Here is an 18,472-nt window from a genome sequence, read left to right on the forward strand (position 1 = left end):
CCCAGCTTTTCAGAATCAGAATCAGAATCAGAATACTTTATTAATCCCTGGGGGAAATTATTTTGAAGGTTTAGGCAGGTTTCTGTGCATGTGCTGATGGTGTACAAAAGTTGTGGTGTGAGAGACTGTGAGAAACTCATAACCATTAAACAGCCCATGTGTTTCAGGATGATGAGGTAGTGTAATAATGATGAACAAGATAATGTAAAGATAATACAGGTGCCAAAAAAACAGGATGCGGTTAGAAGTCAAAATGTGATCATCAGACTTGACAGAGCAACTGCTGTATAAAAGATCCATTTCACAGTCCTGCAAACACAACTTCACCTTTTTGCTGGCATCATGCTCAGTCTGCAAAAAATCCTGCTCCTCCATGTTCTGGCATGTCTCGGACGACTCGGTAAGATCTGCAAAACTTTGTTATTGTCCTCTGATCGTTTAATGGAACGTTAACTTCATTTTGGTTTGCTTTATTTTACTTTTTCAGCACATGGAAGTCACATCATAGATGGTAAAAAGCCCCAGAGAACTCGATGCAGTACATGGCCTCTGTGCAGGACTACAACGGTCACCATGTTTGTGGAGGATTTCTCATCACTGAGGACTTTGTAGTCTCAGCTGCACACTGTGATGACTCGTGAGTAATCAAACATCTTCTGCTTCTGCTTCTCTGACTCATGTCATTAAAACACATTTAGAAAATGTATTGATGTCCTCTCATTGATTACTCTTTCAGGAGCCTCACATACGTTGTTCTCGGGAACCACAATCTCAAGAACGGCAATCATCAAAAAATAAAGATTGAAAACAAAACCATCCATGAAAATTATCAACACGTTGGACTGGGTAATGACATCATGCTGATTAAAGTAAGTACATGCTCATGTTCACAACAGTTTCATCACATGATGTATTTGTGGTTTTATTATTCAAATTATATATATACATTAGCAAGTTCACGCGGATTGCCCCGTGCATGGGACTGGACTGCGCTAACGCATTAATGAGCTAACCGCGCTGACGTGTTGACGCTGTGCAGCCCCACACACGGGGCGATCCGCGTTAACTCGCTAACACAGATTTGCTGCATTAATGCGGTTATGGCGTTAACGTCACTTTAACGAGATTAATTTTTACTTCATGTTGTGTCTCCAGCTGTCTGAGAAAGTTAAACTGGGCCACGGAGTACAAATAATTCTGCTTCCACATGCTGAAATAAACCTAAAAGAAAACCAAGTGTGTCAGGTGGCTGGATGGGGAAAAACTAAAACTGATGGTGAACTTGTTGATGAGCTGATGGTGGTGAACGTGTCTGTCATTACATCAAAGAACTGTGAGGACCAATGGCCTGGTCTTCCTGCCAATGTAATCTGTGCAGGTGGATATGAAACAACCAAAGGATTCCGTCAGGTATGTTTTCTGTCCTTTCAGTTTAAAATGGTTTCATGTTCACAAATCTTAAAAACATAAACATAATGAACATAAACTGATAAATTAAAATTCTTCCTCCTCACAGGGAGATTCTGGTGGTCCTCTGGTGTGCCATGGGTTTGCTGTTGGGGTTGTTTCTTTCAACTACTATAACAACTGCAATTACCCCAGTAAACCCAACGTCTATACGGACATCTCAAAATACCGTAAATGGATCGACGAGGTTCTGAAAACATTTTTTTGAGTAAAAAACTTAAAGTTAAAGTTTACTTCAGGTTTTTCTTTTCACTATTGAAATGTGAGAATTTCTGATTCTTTCATCTCTTTAACCAAAAACAAAAATACAAACGTTATCCCACACTCGATCTGTCATTTCTTTCTGTAACAGCCAAAAGGCTGAATTTTTTATATTATTTCTGCTTTTGTAGTGGACCACGCTTCAGTTTGCCTGTGACGAAAGACATATTTGCATCCTTGTATGTTTTTTGCTTCTCAAAATTTTAATTCAGTTTTTTCCAATTAAACTGAAGTTCAGTGTCAAATGAAGTAATCAAATTCAGACTTGAACAGCTCTTCTGGTACAGCTTTATCATTTTTACTTTTTTTTTTTAATTGGTAAATTATATTCATAATATAATTTTAAGTCTGCAGGTGTTACCATGGATACAGGTCAATGACTGTAGAGCCACATTCTTCTACCAGAAAAGGAGAAAATATGTTTCATAACATTTCATTTTTTATATTCCTTGTTTATTCCTCTATGAATGATGAACAGAAGCGTACTACAGTAAAGCTCAAAAACATGTTGGTTTCAGGAATGACTACTTTTTGGTATTTAAGTAATATGAGGATTTTGTCGGCTTACTGTCGGCTCCAACATGTGCTCGGTGGAGATTCTGTTTGTTTTTACCTTAAATGCATTACACAATACTTGTCCTCACTCTCACAAGTCACCACCTGATGTTTGTGGAGAGGGGTGATTATTGGCAAAAAGACGTAAGATTTGAGGGTAATAGTAGAATGACCTGGTTTGCAGTGGCTTGGATTTTTTAATACTGCACACACCTGTGCTGGCAGATTTTATCAAACATTTTAACAACTTCATCTACTGAAACAGCATGCTCTAGTGGTTCAACAGAGACCCATACAAATCTTCCTCTGAGCTTCAGTGCAGGGCAGCTGGAGTACAGATTTATGAGGATGAAGATAATGAATAATAAATTCACATTAATGCTGCAAACGCTGAATGAATGATAATTCAACAGATAAAAAGCTCTGTGAGTGTATGTGCAGTTTTACTAACAGCAGTAATAGTTTCATAACTGCGAGTGTAGAGCATCAACTCTTAATCTCAACACAAAGGCAAATAAGTATATAATATTACACAGTATACGTATACAAAAGAGTCCAAACCTCCAAATTCTACCAACTACATTATAATTAAATTGTGTTGATATGAGAAGCTCTATTCAACCCAAAAGAGTCATAAATTGTCTGTGAAGCCGGTAGGAGTCAACCCAAATGCAGATTTACAGGCAGGACTTTAACCCAAAAAACACAGCTCTTATTGCTGGATATGAACAGAGGTTGAAAGAGAACTAAAATATTCTACTGAAGTAAAAGTAATATTACTTTGATGAAATTTTACTAAAGTACAAGTAAAATTACCTGTCTAAAAATTTACTCAAGTAAAAGTAAAAAGTAGCTAATTTAAAATGTACTTGGAGCAAAGGTTAAATAGGTTTTTTTTTTACAGCAGGAGGACAATGGGATACAAATCTCAAAGTAGTTGTTTTTTAATTAAAAGAAAAACAAATTAAAGTGCAATGGCAGTTAAACTGGGTAATGGTCACAAGTGCTGTGACTTTCCCTGAATGACCCAAATAAAACCAAACTCTTAGGTATCACAATGTTTTCAAGACAAAACTATGTAATTCTTTCATATGAGATTGTGTTCTAACCTGCAAATCATAGAACAAGTCAAATGAATTTAAAACTTTTCAAATGAACTATACAGCAGTTGTTATAAAAAAAATGATTTTCTTTTATTGACCCTGCCCTACTGTACCTTTAGATTAGAGTTCCTTTGTGTTCGTCCTGCACTGTTATTCTTTGGATTTCTTGTTAATTTTGAGAAGCAGTTGATTTTCAAAGTTAGTAGTTTATCCTTGCTCGCTTTGCAATGAACAGTAGTCCAGTACAGCTAAAGAGACGCTCACAGGCAGCTGAGGCAGGCAGGCCAGTGTTGTGATGTGGTTTGTTTGATGTGGAGGGAGGCTGGTACTCAAGACTGCCATCTTGCCCCAGGATGGTGAATGTGTCCAGGTTGTCAGCTTTGGTCTCTTCAGAAGAGCCTTGATCTGACTCTGACTCCCCTTCCTCAGGTTCACTTTGTTCACCAAACACACTGAATGCTTTAATAAAGTTTCAGCCACTGTCTGTTGTAGTTCTTACCACTTTCCCCCTTATTCTGTATTGACAATGAATGTCATCAAGGACCAGTAATAAAATAATTTTGGAGAAATAAAAAAAACAAAAACAGAAAGCACCAGCTAGGACATGAAAGGTGTGGGACCCTTTTAACCTCTAGCAAGCAAGGGCAGCAGATCTCCTCATCTATCCAATGAGTCATGCCCCGTATTAAACTTTGCTGGTGTGCTGTCCAACAATCTGTAGTGGTGGCAACATAGCTAACCTTACTGAGGTGCACCTCAGTAAAGATAGCTTTACTGATTGGCAGCTTCCTCTATTCTGGTCCTGGTTCCAAAATGAACCTAAAGGAAGACAAACCTGCAGTGTAGCTACATGAGTGCCATAAATAGTACAGGTGAACATGCTGACAAACTGCAAGTGGTGGATGCCTCCATCATTAACAAGGACACATGTCAGAGTGTGTGGAGTAATATGCTTCCTGTTAATGTTATTTGTGCAGGTGGACACTGTGTCAGATAACGTTTTAATGATTTCATATAAAATATGGGATAAACTCCATAATTACTGAACAAAATCAAATATAATATTTCCTCCTCGCAGAATTTATGAGTATCTGGATGTGCCCAACATCTATAGAGACATATCAAAACTCCTTTCATGGGTCAAACCCATTCTCAACAAAAAGAAATGCAAAGTTTAGAGAATATTATTGGACTGGATTGTGATCTATGTTGTTAGACTTGATTGTTATCCTTAATATCTAAAACTAAAAGACTCTTAAAAACAGCTGGTTACTCTTTTTCCATGTCAATCTAAACACTTTGTTTACAACAACAACAACAACAAAATTGATGTGTAGTTGTGTTTGACCACAAAGGGTAGGAACTAAGCCAGGGATGGGTCAGGGGGTCAAATGTTCAGTTCCTGCATTAGATGAGCTTTTACCCACAATTATTCATTATTTTATTATATAAATGATTTTATTTATGAAAGAGAAAACATACTTCAAATAAAACAGAAAGCAATAAATCTCTATATCATTGTGCACTGCTTTTAAATATGTATTTGTAAATATGTATAATATATTGCAACAGCATCAGTGTTTGTTCCGTAAAGGTTCTTCTTGTAATCAGATTTAGCTAAATTTAATAAAGATCTTCACCATTAGGGGGCAGTGTTTGGTGATAATGTTTTTGTGTAGTTGCTGCTGTAGTGAGGAACAAGTAGATTTAGTGTTTTGTCGGAGAAAGTGGTAGTCCTATGGTGAGAACTTTCTCTTTAATAAAGAAGGTTTTGGATGGCGGGGGTCCTTCTCTGTGGTCTCTGTTTTCTCCCTCAGTTCAAAGACGTGTTTGTTTGGTTACCAGTTAAAAAATGTGGTATATATTTGTGGTTGAAGTATTTACAGTACAACACGAGTGATGATATGAGAGTTGACATGTCTGTGCATCTCCAGCCGTTTGAGAAGGTTCAGCCAGGCTAAATGACTCACCTTAAATAAAGCAATTATTATTTTATCATCACTAGTACTTACAGAAAAATCTTGTCCAAAGCAACAACATTTGAAGTTCCATATCAGCTAATAATACTTATTACGTTCAGCCGTCTTGGATTTTCTACTTCCTCAATTTTTCTTTTTCCAAAGTAATCAAAGCAATATTACAAAGCAGTCACTAGAGGGAGCTCTAGGGCAGTTTACAAAACTATATAATCCATTTTAATTTATAAAAGTCTGGCGTGGGCCAGCCAAAAATGATCTCTTGCCACCCCTAGTTTTTAAAAATATATACAAGCGATGCTTTCTTCCTAAATACTATCGTCACGTTTAGTGCGGAAGAAACAGTTGAAAAAAAAACATTTTCTAAGGATAGGACGAAAACAGTAAAGAAAGGGAAAAGAAGCTACCTCTTTCCTATTGGTGGAAAAATGTGCCATGTCAAAAAACATTTTAAAAAAAGGCAACACGTTGGATTTGGTTGTTTAGGAAGAGGGGAAAGTTTTGGGAATGGTTAACCAAGAAATCATGAAAAATTAGGTTGAAATTTTTGTCCATGACACTGCAGATTTCTGACATTTTGTGTAAATTTAACTAACAATTTGATTTGTTCTAACAAAAAAGTGTGAAACTTAAGTTAGACTTGTGTTTGTAAATGAACTGTCCTGTTTTGTGTAGCTTTCTGGTTTTTATATTTATTTGGCAACATATTTATTTATTATACAGGCTATACAGTATATAAAATAAAATTTACATGTCTTATGTGAAATGAAATGTTTAATTTTCTGGGCTACAGAAAATAAACAAGTTATAGACTATATTTATATGAAGCATGTATACTTACTGCATTTGAATCATTTTAAGTATATGTAACGCCGGCGTGTGTGTGTGTGTGTGTGTGTGTGTGTGTGTGTGTGTGTGTGTGTGTGTGTTGGGGGGTATAAAAAAAGATTTGATTTCCATGCAACCCTAAGAAAATTTCTCCTCTGAAAAGTCTGAAAAATAAAATTCATGCCCATTTATTCTCACCGGGTAAAAACACAAACACAAGTAACTTTAACTACTTTTCTTTTTTGCTTTAATGTTCAGGAAGATAAACTGGATAAAAATAGCGTAGCTCTGAGTAATGTGTAACTGATCTTTAAGTACCTCCTCCTGGCAGATCTGCAGAGATACAGAGTGGCACAAACAAACTATGAACAAGTAAACTGTTACATGCTGATCAGGCTGAACCTGAAACACACAGGCTGATTGTCTGAGACGCACTTTTGAATCTCAGTGCTGCCGCAAATACTGCTGAATTACATTGTGCATGTATTGTAAAACTTGATCTGTGATCACAATATCTAAAATTATAAAACTGTCCAAAAACAGCTGGTTGCTCTTTTTCACCTGGCTTACAAAAATAAAAAAGCAAAAATAAAGAAGCTTTTTTGTGCAGTCTGAATGTAAACATTCCTGAGCATTAGCGTGTTCATAAAATCTGACATTGTGAATAATTCTCATGGCTCTCTTTTGCAGTAAACACAGGGATTGTAATGAGATTTTATAAGTACGTCTCCACACCTCTACTCAGGAATTTAAATTTGGTAACACCAAAAACCACCAACCGACAATCATCATTGTTTTAACATTTAGCTCAAAAAATGTCCATAAATGGTAAATGGACCGATTCTTATATAGCACTTATATAGCGAGTACTCAAAGTGCTCTATACATCATGCCAAGACTGAAACAGCATGGTTGTCAGCATTATTCGATCTGGAAAATGTGGTTTCTGTGGTTCAGCTTGTGTCATTTTGGCTGTGTCGAGTATTTCCACAGTAAAGAATCTTTCCGTGCAAACACTTTAGAAGGTACTGCCTTTCTCTATCCGATACATACACTACTGTGCAAAAGTCTTGAGCGACCCACTAATTGAAATATTTAAAGAAGAGGAGTGGCTCAACACTTCTGCACAGTACTGTGGTCTGTTCAGCAACTACAGTAGAATGAAGCAGGATGGTTGAATAAAGCTTTCTGTAGCGTAATCAGGCTCAAACTACACGGCACAGAATGCATTTATGCATGCGATATCTCTAAAGCACATCTCCTGAAGATCAGTGTGTGTACGTGATCTTCTGTTAACCACAGCAACAGTTACATAACTGAAATAGAACAGGTTTCATCTCCGCTGACTCCTTTTAATGTGGAGGAGTGTAGCAGTGTTCTGGGCCCCTCTTGTGCAGTATCGTAGCTGTTCCATCTCTAAGTCACTGGAGGAGTTAGTCGGAGGCTGCAGGAACATGATCTGCAGGATACGGAGAAAAAAAAGGAGGGCTGTGAATATTGCCTGTGTGCTCAGGTATCCACAAAACCAGCCATGCTGGTGAGTATCACAGCTGAGTAGCAATGAAGATGAGATGGCTGCAAACCGAAGGCACGGCTGAGCATAAATACTCACTGATGAATAGGTAGCTCTCAGGTGTACAAGGCAGGCCTGGTAGACACGACCTGCCCACACATCCACCTGGGAGACAACATCAAATAACCTTTATTCGTCACATACACAATCACACAGCGTACATCATGTAGCGAAATGCTTTTGTGTCTGAGCTGCGGACAGGCTGCAGACGTAGCCGCACCATTTCAGGGCTTGGTTTTAGTAGGGGGGATCTAACCAGGACAGCTCCTGGATACTGGGTGGGAATCGAACTTGCAACTCCTGCAACTCCTCCAAAGATGTGTAAGGAGGAAGAACAAAACAAAAGCCCCACCCAGCCCACACCCCGACACACCAGCTCCGGCCTCTTCAATGAACTCAATAAACTTTTTTTCATGGCTCTGAAGTCTAAAAACATACAAATAACAATTATTTTACTTATCACAAAAGTTTAGAAAGTCCTGTGTTACAGCAGCCAAGGTATTAAACACTCCCTCCAACCGAATAGCTTCTATAAAGTAGAGCTCAATTAAATAAAAGCTAACTAAATCAAAGAGTTCATCAGGCTGAAAATCACCCTAAAGAGCTCAATAGGAAAAAAAACTGAGTTCATCAAAGGAGCTCAAAGTATATTAAAGTCTTTATCCAAATAAAACTAAAGTGGGGGTGTGACCCGGCATGGATGGTTCAGAAATATAAGGCTGTCAGACACAAAGCTGTGTGTTTCAGAAAACACGCTGCAGCTCCTTTCTGTCAGCTGTGAGGAACGTAGGTTTAGCAGGTGAGTGGTGCAATTGTGCAGACACATGATGTCAAGACCGCTCGCTCTGCCTGCAACGACCCACGTGATAAATAAATCAGCGAAACCATTGAACTTCCTGTGTGTTGGGTCTGCTTCCTGGTCCTGGTCCATATGGTCTGGCTGGCAGATCACTGACACACACAGCTCATCCTGGCCTGTTTATCTGGAACGTTTTTGTCCACACGTATATTATCATATAATATATCATAATATAACATTTTTATTAGAATCTTTTTTTTGTTATTCACATTGTGGGAGCTGTCAGGACTTTCTAAATATCTGCACAAAACATGAACAGAAATTCTGGTTTTATTTGTGTGGTTTCATTTATTTATTTTTTACTGTTTTTTATTATATTTTAATGTTTGAGTGTTTGATCAACAATGAAATATTTAAGGTCTTTCATATGGGTGTTGTCTGTTGAAGTTTGAGGTGGTGTGAACGAGGACGGTGTCTGAGCCTGATGACTGTCAGACTGTCTGCACAAGTTTCATGCCTCAATCTGGGCGTCAGCGGAGCTGTGTGGAATTTTTTTGGTCCACGTGTTTGATTAGGCAAACATTTTATGCTGCATGTCCTTCCTGATGTAACCTTCCTCATTCTTCTAAGCCCCCGTAACCTGTGGGCCCAACAGGCCACCTTTAACACCTTTAACATGGACAAGCAGGAAGGGGAACAGATGGGTCTACCTATACCCACGTTTCCTGATTTTTACTGCATTTTCTCAAATGTTTTGATTGTGATTTTTAAAAATAAAATTGAATCAAATCTCAGCAGCATCTTGAAAACCGGGTGAGGGTGAAAGGTGAAGTGCATGATGGACAGGCCGGCAGTCTGTGACAGTGTTAGTAAAAATGTATTCATTTGTTGAAATGATCAGGAGTGAACAGAGTGAATGTCACGGTTCTGGGTCAGTTTGACCCAGTATTTTGAGTTTTCATGTCTTGGTTTGATTTTGTATTTTTGGTTATCTTCTTGGTCTAGATGATGATGATGATGATGATATAGGTCCCAGCTTATTCTGGTTTAGGTTTAGTTCTGCCTGTGTAAGGTCCGTGTTTCTTAGTCTGTGTCCTTGTGTATTGTTTCCTGTTTTATTTTGAAGGATTGTGTCTTATGTCAGTGTGTCCAGCTTCGCTCCCCCTGTCTCGTTAGCCCTGATCTCTCCCAGCTGTGTCTCCCTCCTGTCTTCCATTCCCTGATTACTTCCCTGTGTATATTAGCCCTGTGTTTGCCCTTGCTCAGTGTCACGTCGTATCCTCACGTTATCTGTGTGTCCCGCCCGCCCGCCCGCCCGCCGCAGTTAGTTTAGTTTCTGGTCCGTTTCTCCAGCAATAAAGCTGTGTATTCTGAGTTCATGTCTGCCTCAGGACCCAAAATGCAGGACTCTATCTCCCTGCCTGCCTCCACACAGACATGACAGAGAAGATGAGTGAACTGACTACAAGGGGAAGGTTTTAGTTTTCAGATTTACCTTATTTATTGTCACAGTGAGGAGAAGCAGGTCCTCATAACGAGACAATGAGGAAAGGAGAAAATCAGAAATGAGCGTGAACTATAAAAACAACCACTCGTTCAATCTGACCAAGTGTGATTTCCACAGAGAAGAATCTCAGTGTTACAGACGAGGTTTCACCCATTAAAAGTGATTTATAACCACAGATGATCTGGAGGCCCAAAGGCTCTTAAATACATGAATAAAAGTGAGCAGCAAATGGAGTTAAAATAATGATGACTAAACATGATGAGTGTGTTTCACACCGATAAGCTGATGAACATGATGATAATGCCAGTTTCAATCTTACACTGAGTAAAGGATGTGGCTGAAAGGATGTGGCTGATGGAATATAATCGTATTTGGCAATGAAGCAAACTGACGTATAAAAGGTTCACCTCGACACTCCTACAAACACAACTTCACCTTTGTGCTGGCATCATGCTGGGTCTGCAGAAATTTCTGCTCGTCCATGTTCTGGCATGCCTCGGACAACTTGGTAAGAACTGAAAGTTTTTGTCATTATCGTTCAATTGTTTAATGGAACATTAACTTCATTTTGATTTCCTTTATTCTACTTTTTTCAGCACATGGACATGACATCATACATGGTGAAAAAGCCCCAGAGAACTCGATGCAGTACATGGCCTCTGTGCAGGACTACAACGGTCACCATGTTTGTGGAGGATTTCTCATCACTGAGGACTTTGTAGTCTCGGCTGCACACTGTGATGACTTGTGAGTAATCAAATATCTTCTGCTGTAATCTCTGAGTCATGTCATTAAAACACATTTAGACAATGTATTGATGTCCTCTCATTGATTACTCTTTCAGGAGCCTCACATACGTTGTTCTCGGCAACCACAATCTCAAGAACGGCAATCATCAAAAAATAAAGATTGAAAACAAAACCATCCATGAAAATTATCAACAGGTTGGACTGGGTAATGACATCATGCTGATTAAAGTAAGTACATGTTCTTGTGATTTTATTATTCAAATTATAACTACAGAACTATCGTATGAACATAGATTTTTTTTACTTCATGTCATGTCTCTAGCTGCCTGAGAAAGTTCCGCTAAATGACAGGGTACAAACAATTCAGCTTCCACCTGCTGAAATAAACCTAACAGAAAACCAAGTGTGTCAGGTGGCTGGATGGGGAAAAACTAAAACTGATGGTAAATCTGTTGATGAGTTGAGGGTGGTGGACGTGTCTGTCATTAAGCCAAGGGTCTGTGAGGAACTATGGTCTGGTCTTCCTGCCAATGTTATCTGTGCAGGTGGATATGGAACAACCAAAGGATTCTGTCAGGTATGTTTTCTGTCCTTTCAGTTTAAAATGGTTTCATGTTCACAAATCTTAAGAACATAAACATAATGAACATAAACTGATAAATTAAAATTCTTCCTCCTCACAGGGAGATTCTGGTGGTCCTCTGGTGTGCCATGGGTTTGCTGTTGGTGTTGTTTCTTTCAACTACGAAAATAACTGCAATTACCCCAATAAACCCAACGTCTATACGGACATTTCAAAATACCGTAAATGGATCGACGAGAAAAAAAATTTCTTTGAGTAAAACACTTAAAGTTAAAGTTTACTTCAGTTTTTTCTTTTCACTATTGAAATGTGAGAATTTCTGATTCTTTCATCAGTTTAACCAAAAACAAAAATACAAACGTATCCCACACTCAATCTGTCATTTCTTTCAGGTATGTTTTCTGTCCTTTTAGTGTAAACTGGCTCCTTGATCACAAATATATAAAAACTAAAATAAAAGCTGGTAAATTAAAATTCTTCCTCCTCACAGGGAGATTCTGGTGGTCCTCTGGTATGCGACACGTTTGCTGTTGGTGTTGTTTCTTTCAACTATAATGGAAACTGCAGTTGCCCCAATAAATCAAATGTCTATACGGACATCTCAAAATACCTTCAGTGGGTCTACGGGATTGTGAAATCCAGAAAATATGATGAATAAACCTTCACTGAAAGTTTTGCTTGTATATTATTGAAATCTCAGCATTTCTGATTCTCTGCCAGTGTAACCAAAAATTAAAATAAAAATATACCCAGCATTAAACATGCGATTTCCTCATTTATTTTGACACGTACACGTTTATCATAACATGTACATTAAATAAATGCTGTTTAATCTTTTATTCATCAGCCTTCATTGATATAATATGTATAACTATATAAGAATACAAATATAACAATGTATACTTCACCAACCAAAGGTCACTTTGCAGATGCAATGGAAATTAATTTAAATATAGCTCAAATTAATGAAACTTATTTATTTCTCCACCCAATATAAAAATTACACACTCTATTACACTATTTTATTGTCATCTTCAGAAAACAACAGATGATTATCACCAGACAGTCTTCTCAGAGTTTGCAGAGTAGTGTACACTTAAATAATATAAATTAAACATGCATAAATATACATCTGTAATGTTCTGTGCACAGTTACGCACGTTATTTTAAAGTGAGTGGGGAGTGTATCTTGTAAATGGTGCAAACAGATATCAAGAGAATTCGTGAGGCAGTAGATTGATAAGGAAGGCGACGTGATGCTAGAGGTGAAGCAGGAAACTAGTACATGTGACTCGTCACTGAATTCAAGGAAATGTTTGATGATAGCCGATTCACCCAGATGGAAACATGCTGATGGCTGCAAATCGTTACACATCTGTAAAAGTGTTTTCACGGCATAAACCATAGCACACATAAATGATATCACACATGATTAAATAACCCAGCTGTTATGGAAGCAGGTAAAAAGGACCCATATGCACCAACAGACAGCCTGATATATACAAAAAAAACACACTTTAAATTTGATTCAAGGCAAAGTCCCGAAATTGAGAAACTAATTTCTTTAACTATCAGAGAGCAAAGAGGGAGAGCAAGAGAAAACAAGACAAGGGAAACAATAGATCCAAGAGACCAAACACAGAGGTTTCCAGAATAAAACAGGAAAATCAGTTAAAATGATCTGAAACTGAAGAGCAAACATGCAGTAAACAATTTTTTTCATCAAACAGTATACCGAAAATCACTTGGGAAAAAATTAGAAGAAATACTCGACATCATCACTCCACCTATTCCAATTAAGTTTACATATCAATACAGAGTGGGAAGTGGTGCACATGTATTTAATACCACCTCTTTGCCATAAGTTATCCGTTTTTATTCATCCTTATTGTTATAAACCTCAAGAACAACAATAAACATACCGCTAATTATACATTAGCAAACATACATAAAATACAAAATATTGTCACATTGTCTTGTTTTCAGAGCTTCATGATTACATTCACACAACAAAGCAAGTGCCTCCAGTTTTGGAAATTTGTTCATTTAAAAATCTGAATAAGTACGATGTAGTAACAAACTGAAGACATCCATTCATCCATTCATCAGTTCATCCATCTTTCCATTTCCTTCCCCTTATCCGGAAGCCCAGACTTCCCTCTTTCCAGCCATCTCCTTCAACTCACGTCGGTGTTCCCAGGCCGGTCGGGGGTTGTAAGCTCGCCATCATGTCCAGCGTCTGCACCGGGGACTCCTCCCAGTGGGACATGTCTAAGACACCTCACCTAAGAGAAGGCATCCTAGGAAGATGCCAGAACCACCTCATCCGGCTCTTTTTTCTGTGGAGGAGAAGCAGCTCTGCTTTGAGCTCCTCTTGAGAGAGAGGCCAGCCCTGCCTTGGAGAAAACTCCATCGCTTGTATCCAAGATCTCATTCTTGCAGCCACTACTCAGGGCTTGTGACTGTAAGTGAGGCTGAGGATGCAGATCAGCTGGTACACTGAAAGTTTTGCTTTTATACTCAGCTCTCTCTTCATCTTTGCCATTGATCTCTTTCTTTTCTTTATATCTCATTAAAACTATATAGTTGTACCTTGTCTTGAAGAGCTTTACACTCAGACTGTTCCTTTAACTCCAAGCACAGAAACACAAAAACATTTCCTGGTTGTAGTCTATCTGTCAAAGTATGATTTTCTTCTCTCTCAACAAAAAGTTACATCCAATAAACTGTCCAATAAAAGTCCATGAAAATCCCAAACACACTGTTTTTGTTGTCTGTGAAGTTTCTGATTCTATTTCATATTCTACTGATTTTACTAATCCCAGAGACATTGATCTGCTTGATCTGAACCCGTACTGATTATCAATGACTAATTAATATTTTTTTGTAAATTAAATCTCTTAACAACTAGTGTATCATATTTGATATAAATCAAGTCAGTTAAATTCAGAGAGATGTATAAACACACAGTGAAGAAGAAACACACAATGCATCATGGGAATTCCCCAGCAAGCGGAGGATTCAGGGTCACCTGATCCAAAACTAACTAGATGCTTTAGCAAAAAGGAAAGTTTGAAGCCTGATCTTAAAAGTAGAGATACTGTTTGTCTCCCGAATCCAAACTGGAATCTGGTTCCCCAGAGGAGAGCCCTGAAAACTGAAGGCTCTCCCTCCCATTCTACTTTTAAATACTCTAGGAACAACAAGTAAGCCTGCAGTGTGACAGTGAAGTGCTCTAATGGGGTGATATGGTACTATAAGATGATTAAGATATCAAAAAAAAACTCTGATCACAGCTGTTTTTTATGTTATACAATTCTATACAAGTGTTTCCTTATTTTCACCTCCACCTTACATGTTGTGTAGTGATGCGCCACCTACTGGAATGGAAAGTAAATTACATTGGAGTGTGGCTCCTGAGCAAACCAGTCCTGTGGTCTTGTGTCTTTGACCTACAGTGATCCGTTTGCTGTATTTAAGGTTGACTGTTTGCTGATGCACCACGTGGATGCTACCGTTATTCTACTGAGGTGGTGTAAAGGAAATATTAGCCACTGCTGTTAGCTTCCTTTGACAGTGTTCCCTCATTGAGTGTTGTTATAGCATAATTCACCATGATTACACACAAACCAGCAGGTGGAAACTTGTGAACAGTTATTGATAGGCCTGAACTAAGATGAATGCTTAAGGTGAAGTAAGTTACTGTTTGTGTGTGCGTGTGTAATTATATCTTTGTAAGGACCAAAAATTGGAAGTTTTACTATACTTTTGGGACCAACAGCCCTTATGACGAACAAAATCCTGGTCCCCATAAGTTTAAAGGGCATTTTTTTTAGATTCAAAATGTGGTTTTAGCATCAGGGTTACAATTCATTCATTTTTAATGGTTAGGGTTAGAGTAAGGGGTGAGGGAAAGCATTATGTCAATTCCCACAAGATATGAATACCCAATGTGTGTGTGTGTAATAATAAAAATTAATAATGTATACTTTATTGATCCCCGTGGGAAAATTATTCTCTCTGCATTTAATCCATTCACTCAGTGAAGCAGTGGGCAGCCACCAATCCAGCGCCCAGGAAGCAGTGTTTAGGGACGCTACCTTGCTCAGGGGTACCTCAGGGTAGCCATTCAGTGGATTCGACCTCACGATCACGGGGCGACCAGGCTACCGACTGAGCTATCCCTACCCTTTTTTCTTTTCTTTTTTTTAATAATAATGTATACTTTATTGATCCCTGTGTGTGTTTGTGTGTGTGTTTGTGTGTGTGTGTGTGTGTGTGTGTGTGTGTGTGTGTGTGTGTGTGTGTAGTGCAACGTGTACCTGTTGCTGCTGAGAGTCACCGGTTTATTTCTGAATGGCTTAAATAATTAATAATTCTCAGTCCCATGACCTCCTTTACTGAATAAACATTTTTTAATTTTTAAAATAAACATAAACAAAAGTGTTTGCATATTCAAATAACACATGGGATTGATTATTTAATATAATGATAAAAAAACATGATTTAGTATTGGAATGCTTCTCGATATTTTGGGATGAATACCTCATTAACAAGTGTTTTTCAGCTAAGTCTCTCATCTGTTATTACCCCAAGAAAGCTCATCAATCAAGCTAAAGCGTCATGTTATTGTCACGGTACTGGGTCTGTGAGCCAGTGTTTTTTGGTTTAAGTTATACTCTTTGAATTATTGTTTTCTGTATTATATTTATAGTTCCTGGTTGAGGTTTCTGTTCTGTTTCTGTGCCTCCCCTGTGTTCCTGGTGTCATGACTCTAGTGAAGGTTTAGTTCCATTCTCCTTATTTGTCTCCGTATGTTGTATGTTTAGTCTTAGTTCTGTGTCACTCTGTCAATGTCTGTGCATGCATTTCTACTGCATGTCTCCTGTTGTATTTCTCCACGTTCCAGGTTCCATGTTTCTCCTCACTGGTCTTCATGTTCCGTGTTTCCCTGTCTTAGGTTTCTAGTCACAGGCTTTTTGTTCCTTTGTATTATTCTTTTGTAGCTCCTCCCAGTTTAGGTTTTGTTAGTTTAAGTCACTGCCATGCTCTGCTTTTATTTGCATTTCTCTTTCCAGTAAAAATAAAACTCACTCACAGTTAATCATTAGTGCCTGCATTTGGGTCCACACTCCTCACCGCTCCACAGTTATGACAGTTATTCATTTTAGTATTCATCTCATCCAATAAATTTGGGAACAAAAAATATTAGCATAATGGAAAAAGTATAATTTGTTACTACTTTGGGCACAATACGCATCATTGATATATATGTTAAATAATTTAGGGTCCAACAGTGACCAATATAATCAGTGAGTTTCATTAAATCCATTTATTTTTGATCACAACATTGTTTTGTAATGTTGTTTGTCTCATCTGCAGCTCAGTTTAAAGACACTGATCAGCTCTGAGTGCATTAAACTTACCCCAACACATGTGTTTCAGACTGAAAGAAACAGGAGCAACACTCAGTTTATTCCAGCCTGGTTCACTAATAGGTCTGTTTCTATCATGTCCTCCACTCCCTTCTCTTAAATTCTGTTTATTAATTTTAGGTCATATAAGTCACTCTGAGAGTAAACACAAGCATCCAGTAGTCAAGCTTTCTGAGCTGATCAAAGATGAGACAGGTTTGCATATTTAGGACAAAACAACACAATGATGTTTGGTTACTGAGCAGCACCTTTTAAACAGGTAATGTGGGCGTGCAGACACAGCAAAGATCAGAAGGATCCTTCCTGTTCAAGCATGTTTATAGTCCTGTCAGTTCTGTTAAATGCATATCAGTTCATATCAATACTATTTAGAATGTCCACTATAAATTTAAGTTTTGGAAAACACACAAAGCTTCTGTGAAATGGGTGTAAATCTATTTTTTTTAAATTACCCACACAGTTATGGTTTTTCTTCCCTACCTGCAAATTTGCTCACCTGGTCTTACCACTTTTGTATGATCTCTGCATCCTCCTCACTCATTCTTTGCTCTAACAATCACACAAAAATGATAATAACAAAAATAATCTGAGTTATTATTAGAGCAGGTTGGAAATCCACATTTGATAACAGTGCAAATCGCTGCTTTGTTATGTGAAATGATCACCATCAGTGAATGTGGGCAAAGCACAAAGTACCTTGGCATTATAACTGTGCTTCTGACTACATGTCCACTCTTACCTCTCAAGCTCTGTGCTGTCACACAAATGGTAAATGTAATAGTGAAGCAGAAATTATTGCAACATTGTAATTGACTGGGAGCTGCTGCTGATAGGTAACGGTTTTAAATTCATGTAGAAAGAAAACCCTGGTTCTGTCACTACCTATAAATGTGCTGTAAACAGACCATAAAACTATAACCATAATGCTCATCAGCTCCTGGGCTGATAACTCGTGATATTCCAGCATGAGAATTTGCTCTAGTCTATATTAACGAGTGCACTGTGACATTCTGACATGAAGAACTCTGCGTGTTTAAGCCTGTTTTCATTCATTTACCATCTCCAAAAGACAAGTTGGCTAAATTTGACATTAGGATAGTATTATTATTATTATTATTATTATTATTAGGATTACTGGAGATATTTAAGGGATGCTATGATGGAATTTAGAGGTCCCCCAGAAAAGGTTTAAACTCGCAATTTATTATTATTATTATTATTATTATTATTATGTTTGTGAGACGTTAAAGTAGTGTAATGATAGCGACCACTACGGTGGCCCTGAGAGGCCAAATGGACTGCAACTTCAGAAAACACTTGCAAAAAGAAAAATGCTGCAAAAAGAAAAACACTTGCAAAAAGAAAAATGCTGCAAAAAGAAAAACGCTGCAAAAAGAAAAATTCTGCAAAAAGAAAAACGCTGCAAAAAGAAAAATGCTGCAAAAAGAAAAACGCTGCAAAAGCACACAAAGCACAACGGAAATAGGAAAAAAGACAACGGAAATGTTTCTGGGGAGACAATAACCGGACGGACCAGTTGCATGAACCAAAACATGCTAACAAGTGCACTGGGACTGGGAGACACTTCAAAGAAGTGGAGCGGCCAAAGAGTAAACTTTCAAAAGTAAGTTCTGAA

The 18,472-nt window shown here is 38.0% G+C and overlaps 2 protein-coding genes across 3 annotated transcripts; both read left to right on the forward strand.

Moving 5' to 3' along the window:
• Window positions 1-496: 496 nt before the first annotated feature.
• On the forward strand, window positions 497-1,896 carry LOC146361833 (granzyme B(G,H)-like). The gene is made up of 4 exons (XM_084921919.1): window positions 497-637; window positions 737-869; window positions 1,156-1,410; window positions 1,517-1,896. Exons 1-4 carry the CDS (start codon window positions 534-536, stop codon window positions 1,673-1,675), a joined length of 651 nt encoding a protein of 216 aa, XP_084778045.1. The 5' UTR covers window positions 497-533; the 3' UTR covers window positions 1,676-1,896.
• An 8,586-nt stretch (window positions 1,897-10,482) lies between these two features.
• Window positions 10,483-12,149, forward strand: LOC146361834 (granzyme B(G,H)-like). 2 transcript variants are annotated; one of them, XM_084922318.1, is made up of 5 exons: window positions 10,483-10,577; window positions 10,666-10,816; window positions 10,914-11,046; window positions 11,141-11,395; window positions 11,892-12,149. In XM_084922318.1, the coding sequence occupies exons 1-5, from the start codon at window positions 10,520-10,522 to the stop codon at window positions 12,057-12,059; spliced, it is 765 nt and encodes a 254-aa protein (XP_084778444.1). In that variant the 5' UTR covers window positions 10,483-10,519; the 3' UTR covers window positions 12,060-12,149. The 2 variants fall into 2 exon arrangements, with proteins under 2 accessions (XP_084778444.1, XP_084778443.1); XM_084922317.1 differs by having other exon boundaries at window positions 11,502-11,989.
• Window positions 12,150-18,472: the final 6,323 nt, after the last annotated feature.

Source organism: Perissodus microlepis, chromosome 23, assembly GCF_051167445.1.
Source record: "Perissodus microlepis isolate ML-2025 ecotype Zambia chromosome 23, ASM5116744v1, whole genome shotgun sequence".
NCBI lineage: Eukaryota > Metazoa > Chordata > Actinopteri > Cichliformes > Cichlidae > Perissodus > Perissodus microlepis.

Coding starts and splice junctions, on each gene's coding strand:
- LOC146361833 (XM_084921919.1), top strand. CDS start 534: ATGCAGTACATGGCCTCTGTGCAGGACTACAACGGTCACCATGTTTGT. Junction 638..736: donor GCTGCACACTGTGATGACTC/GTGAGTAATCAA, acceptor TTACTCTTTCAG/GAGCCTCACATACGTTGTTC. Junction 1,411..1,516: donor CAACCAAAGGATTCCGTCAG/GTATGTTTTCTG, acceptor TCCTCCTCACAG/GGAGATTCTGGTGGTCCTCT.
- LOC146361834 (XM_084922318.1), top strand. CDS start 10,520: ATGCTGGGTCTGCAGAAATTTCTGCTCGTCCATGTTCTGGCATGCCTC. Junction 10,578..10,665: donor GGCATGCCTCGGACAACTTG/GTAAGAACTGAA, acceptor TACTTTTTTCAG/CACATGGACATGACATCATA. Junction 11,047..11,140: donor ATGACATCATGCTGATTAAA/GTAAGTACATGT, acceptor TCATGTCTCTAG/CTGCCTGAGAAAGTTCCGCT.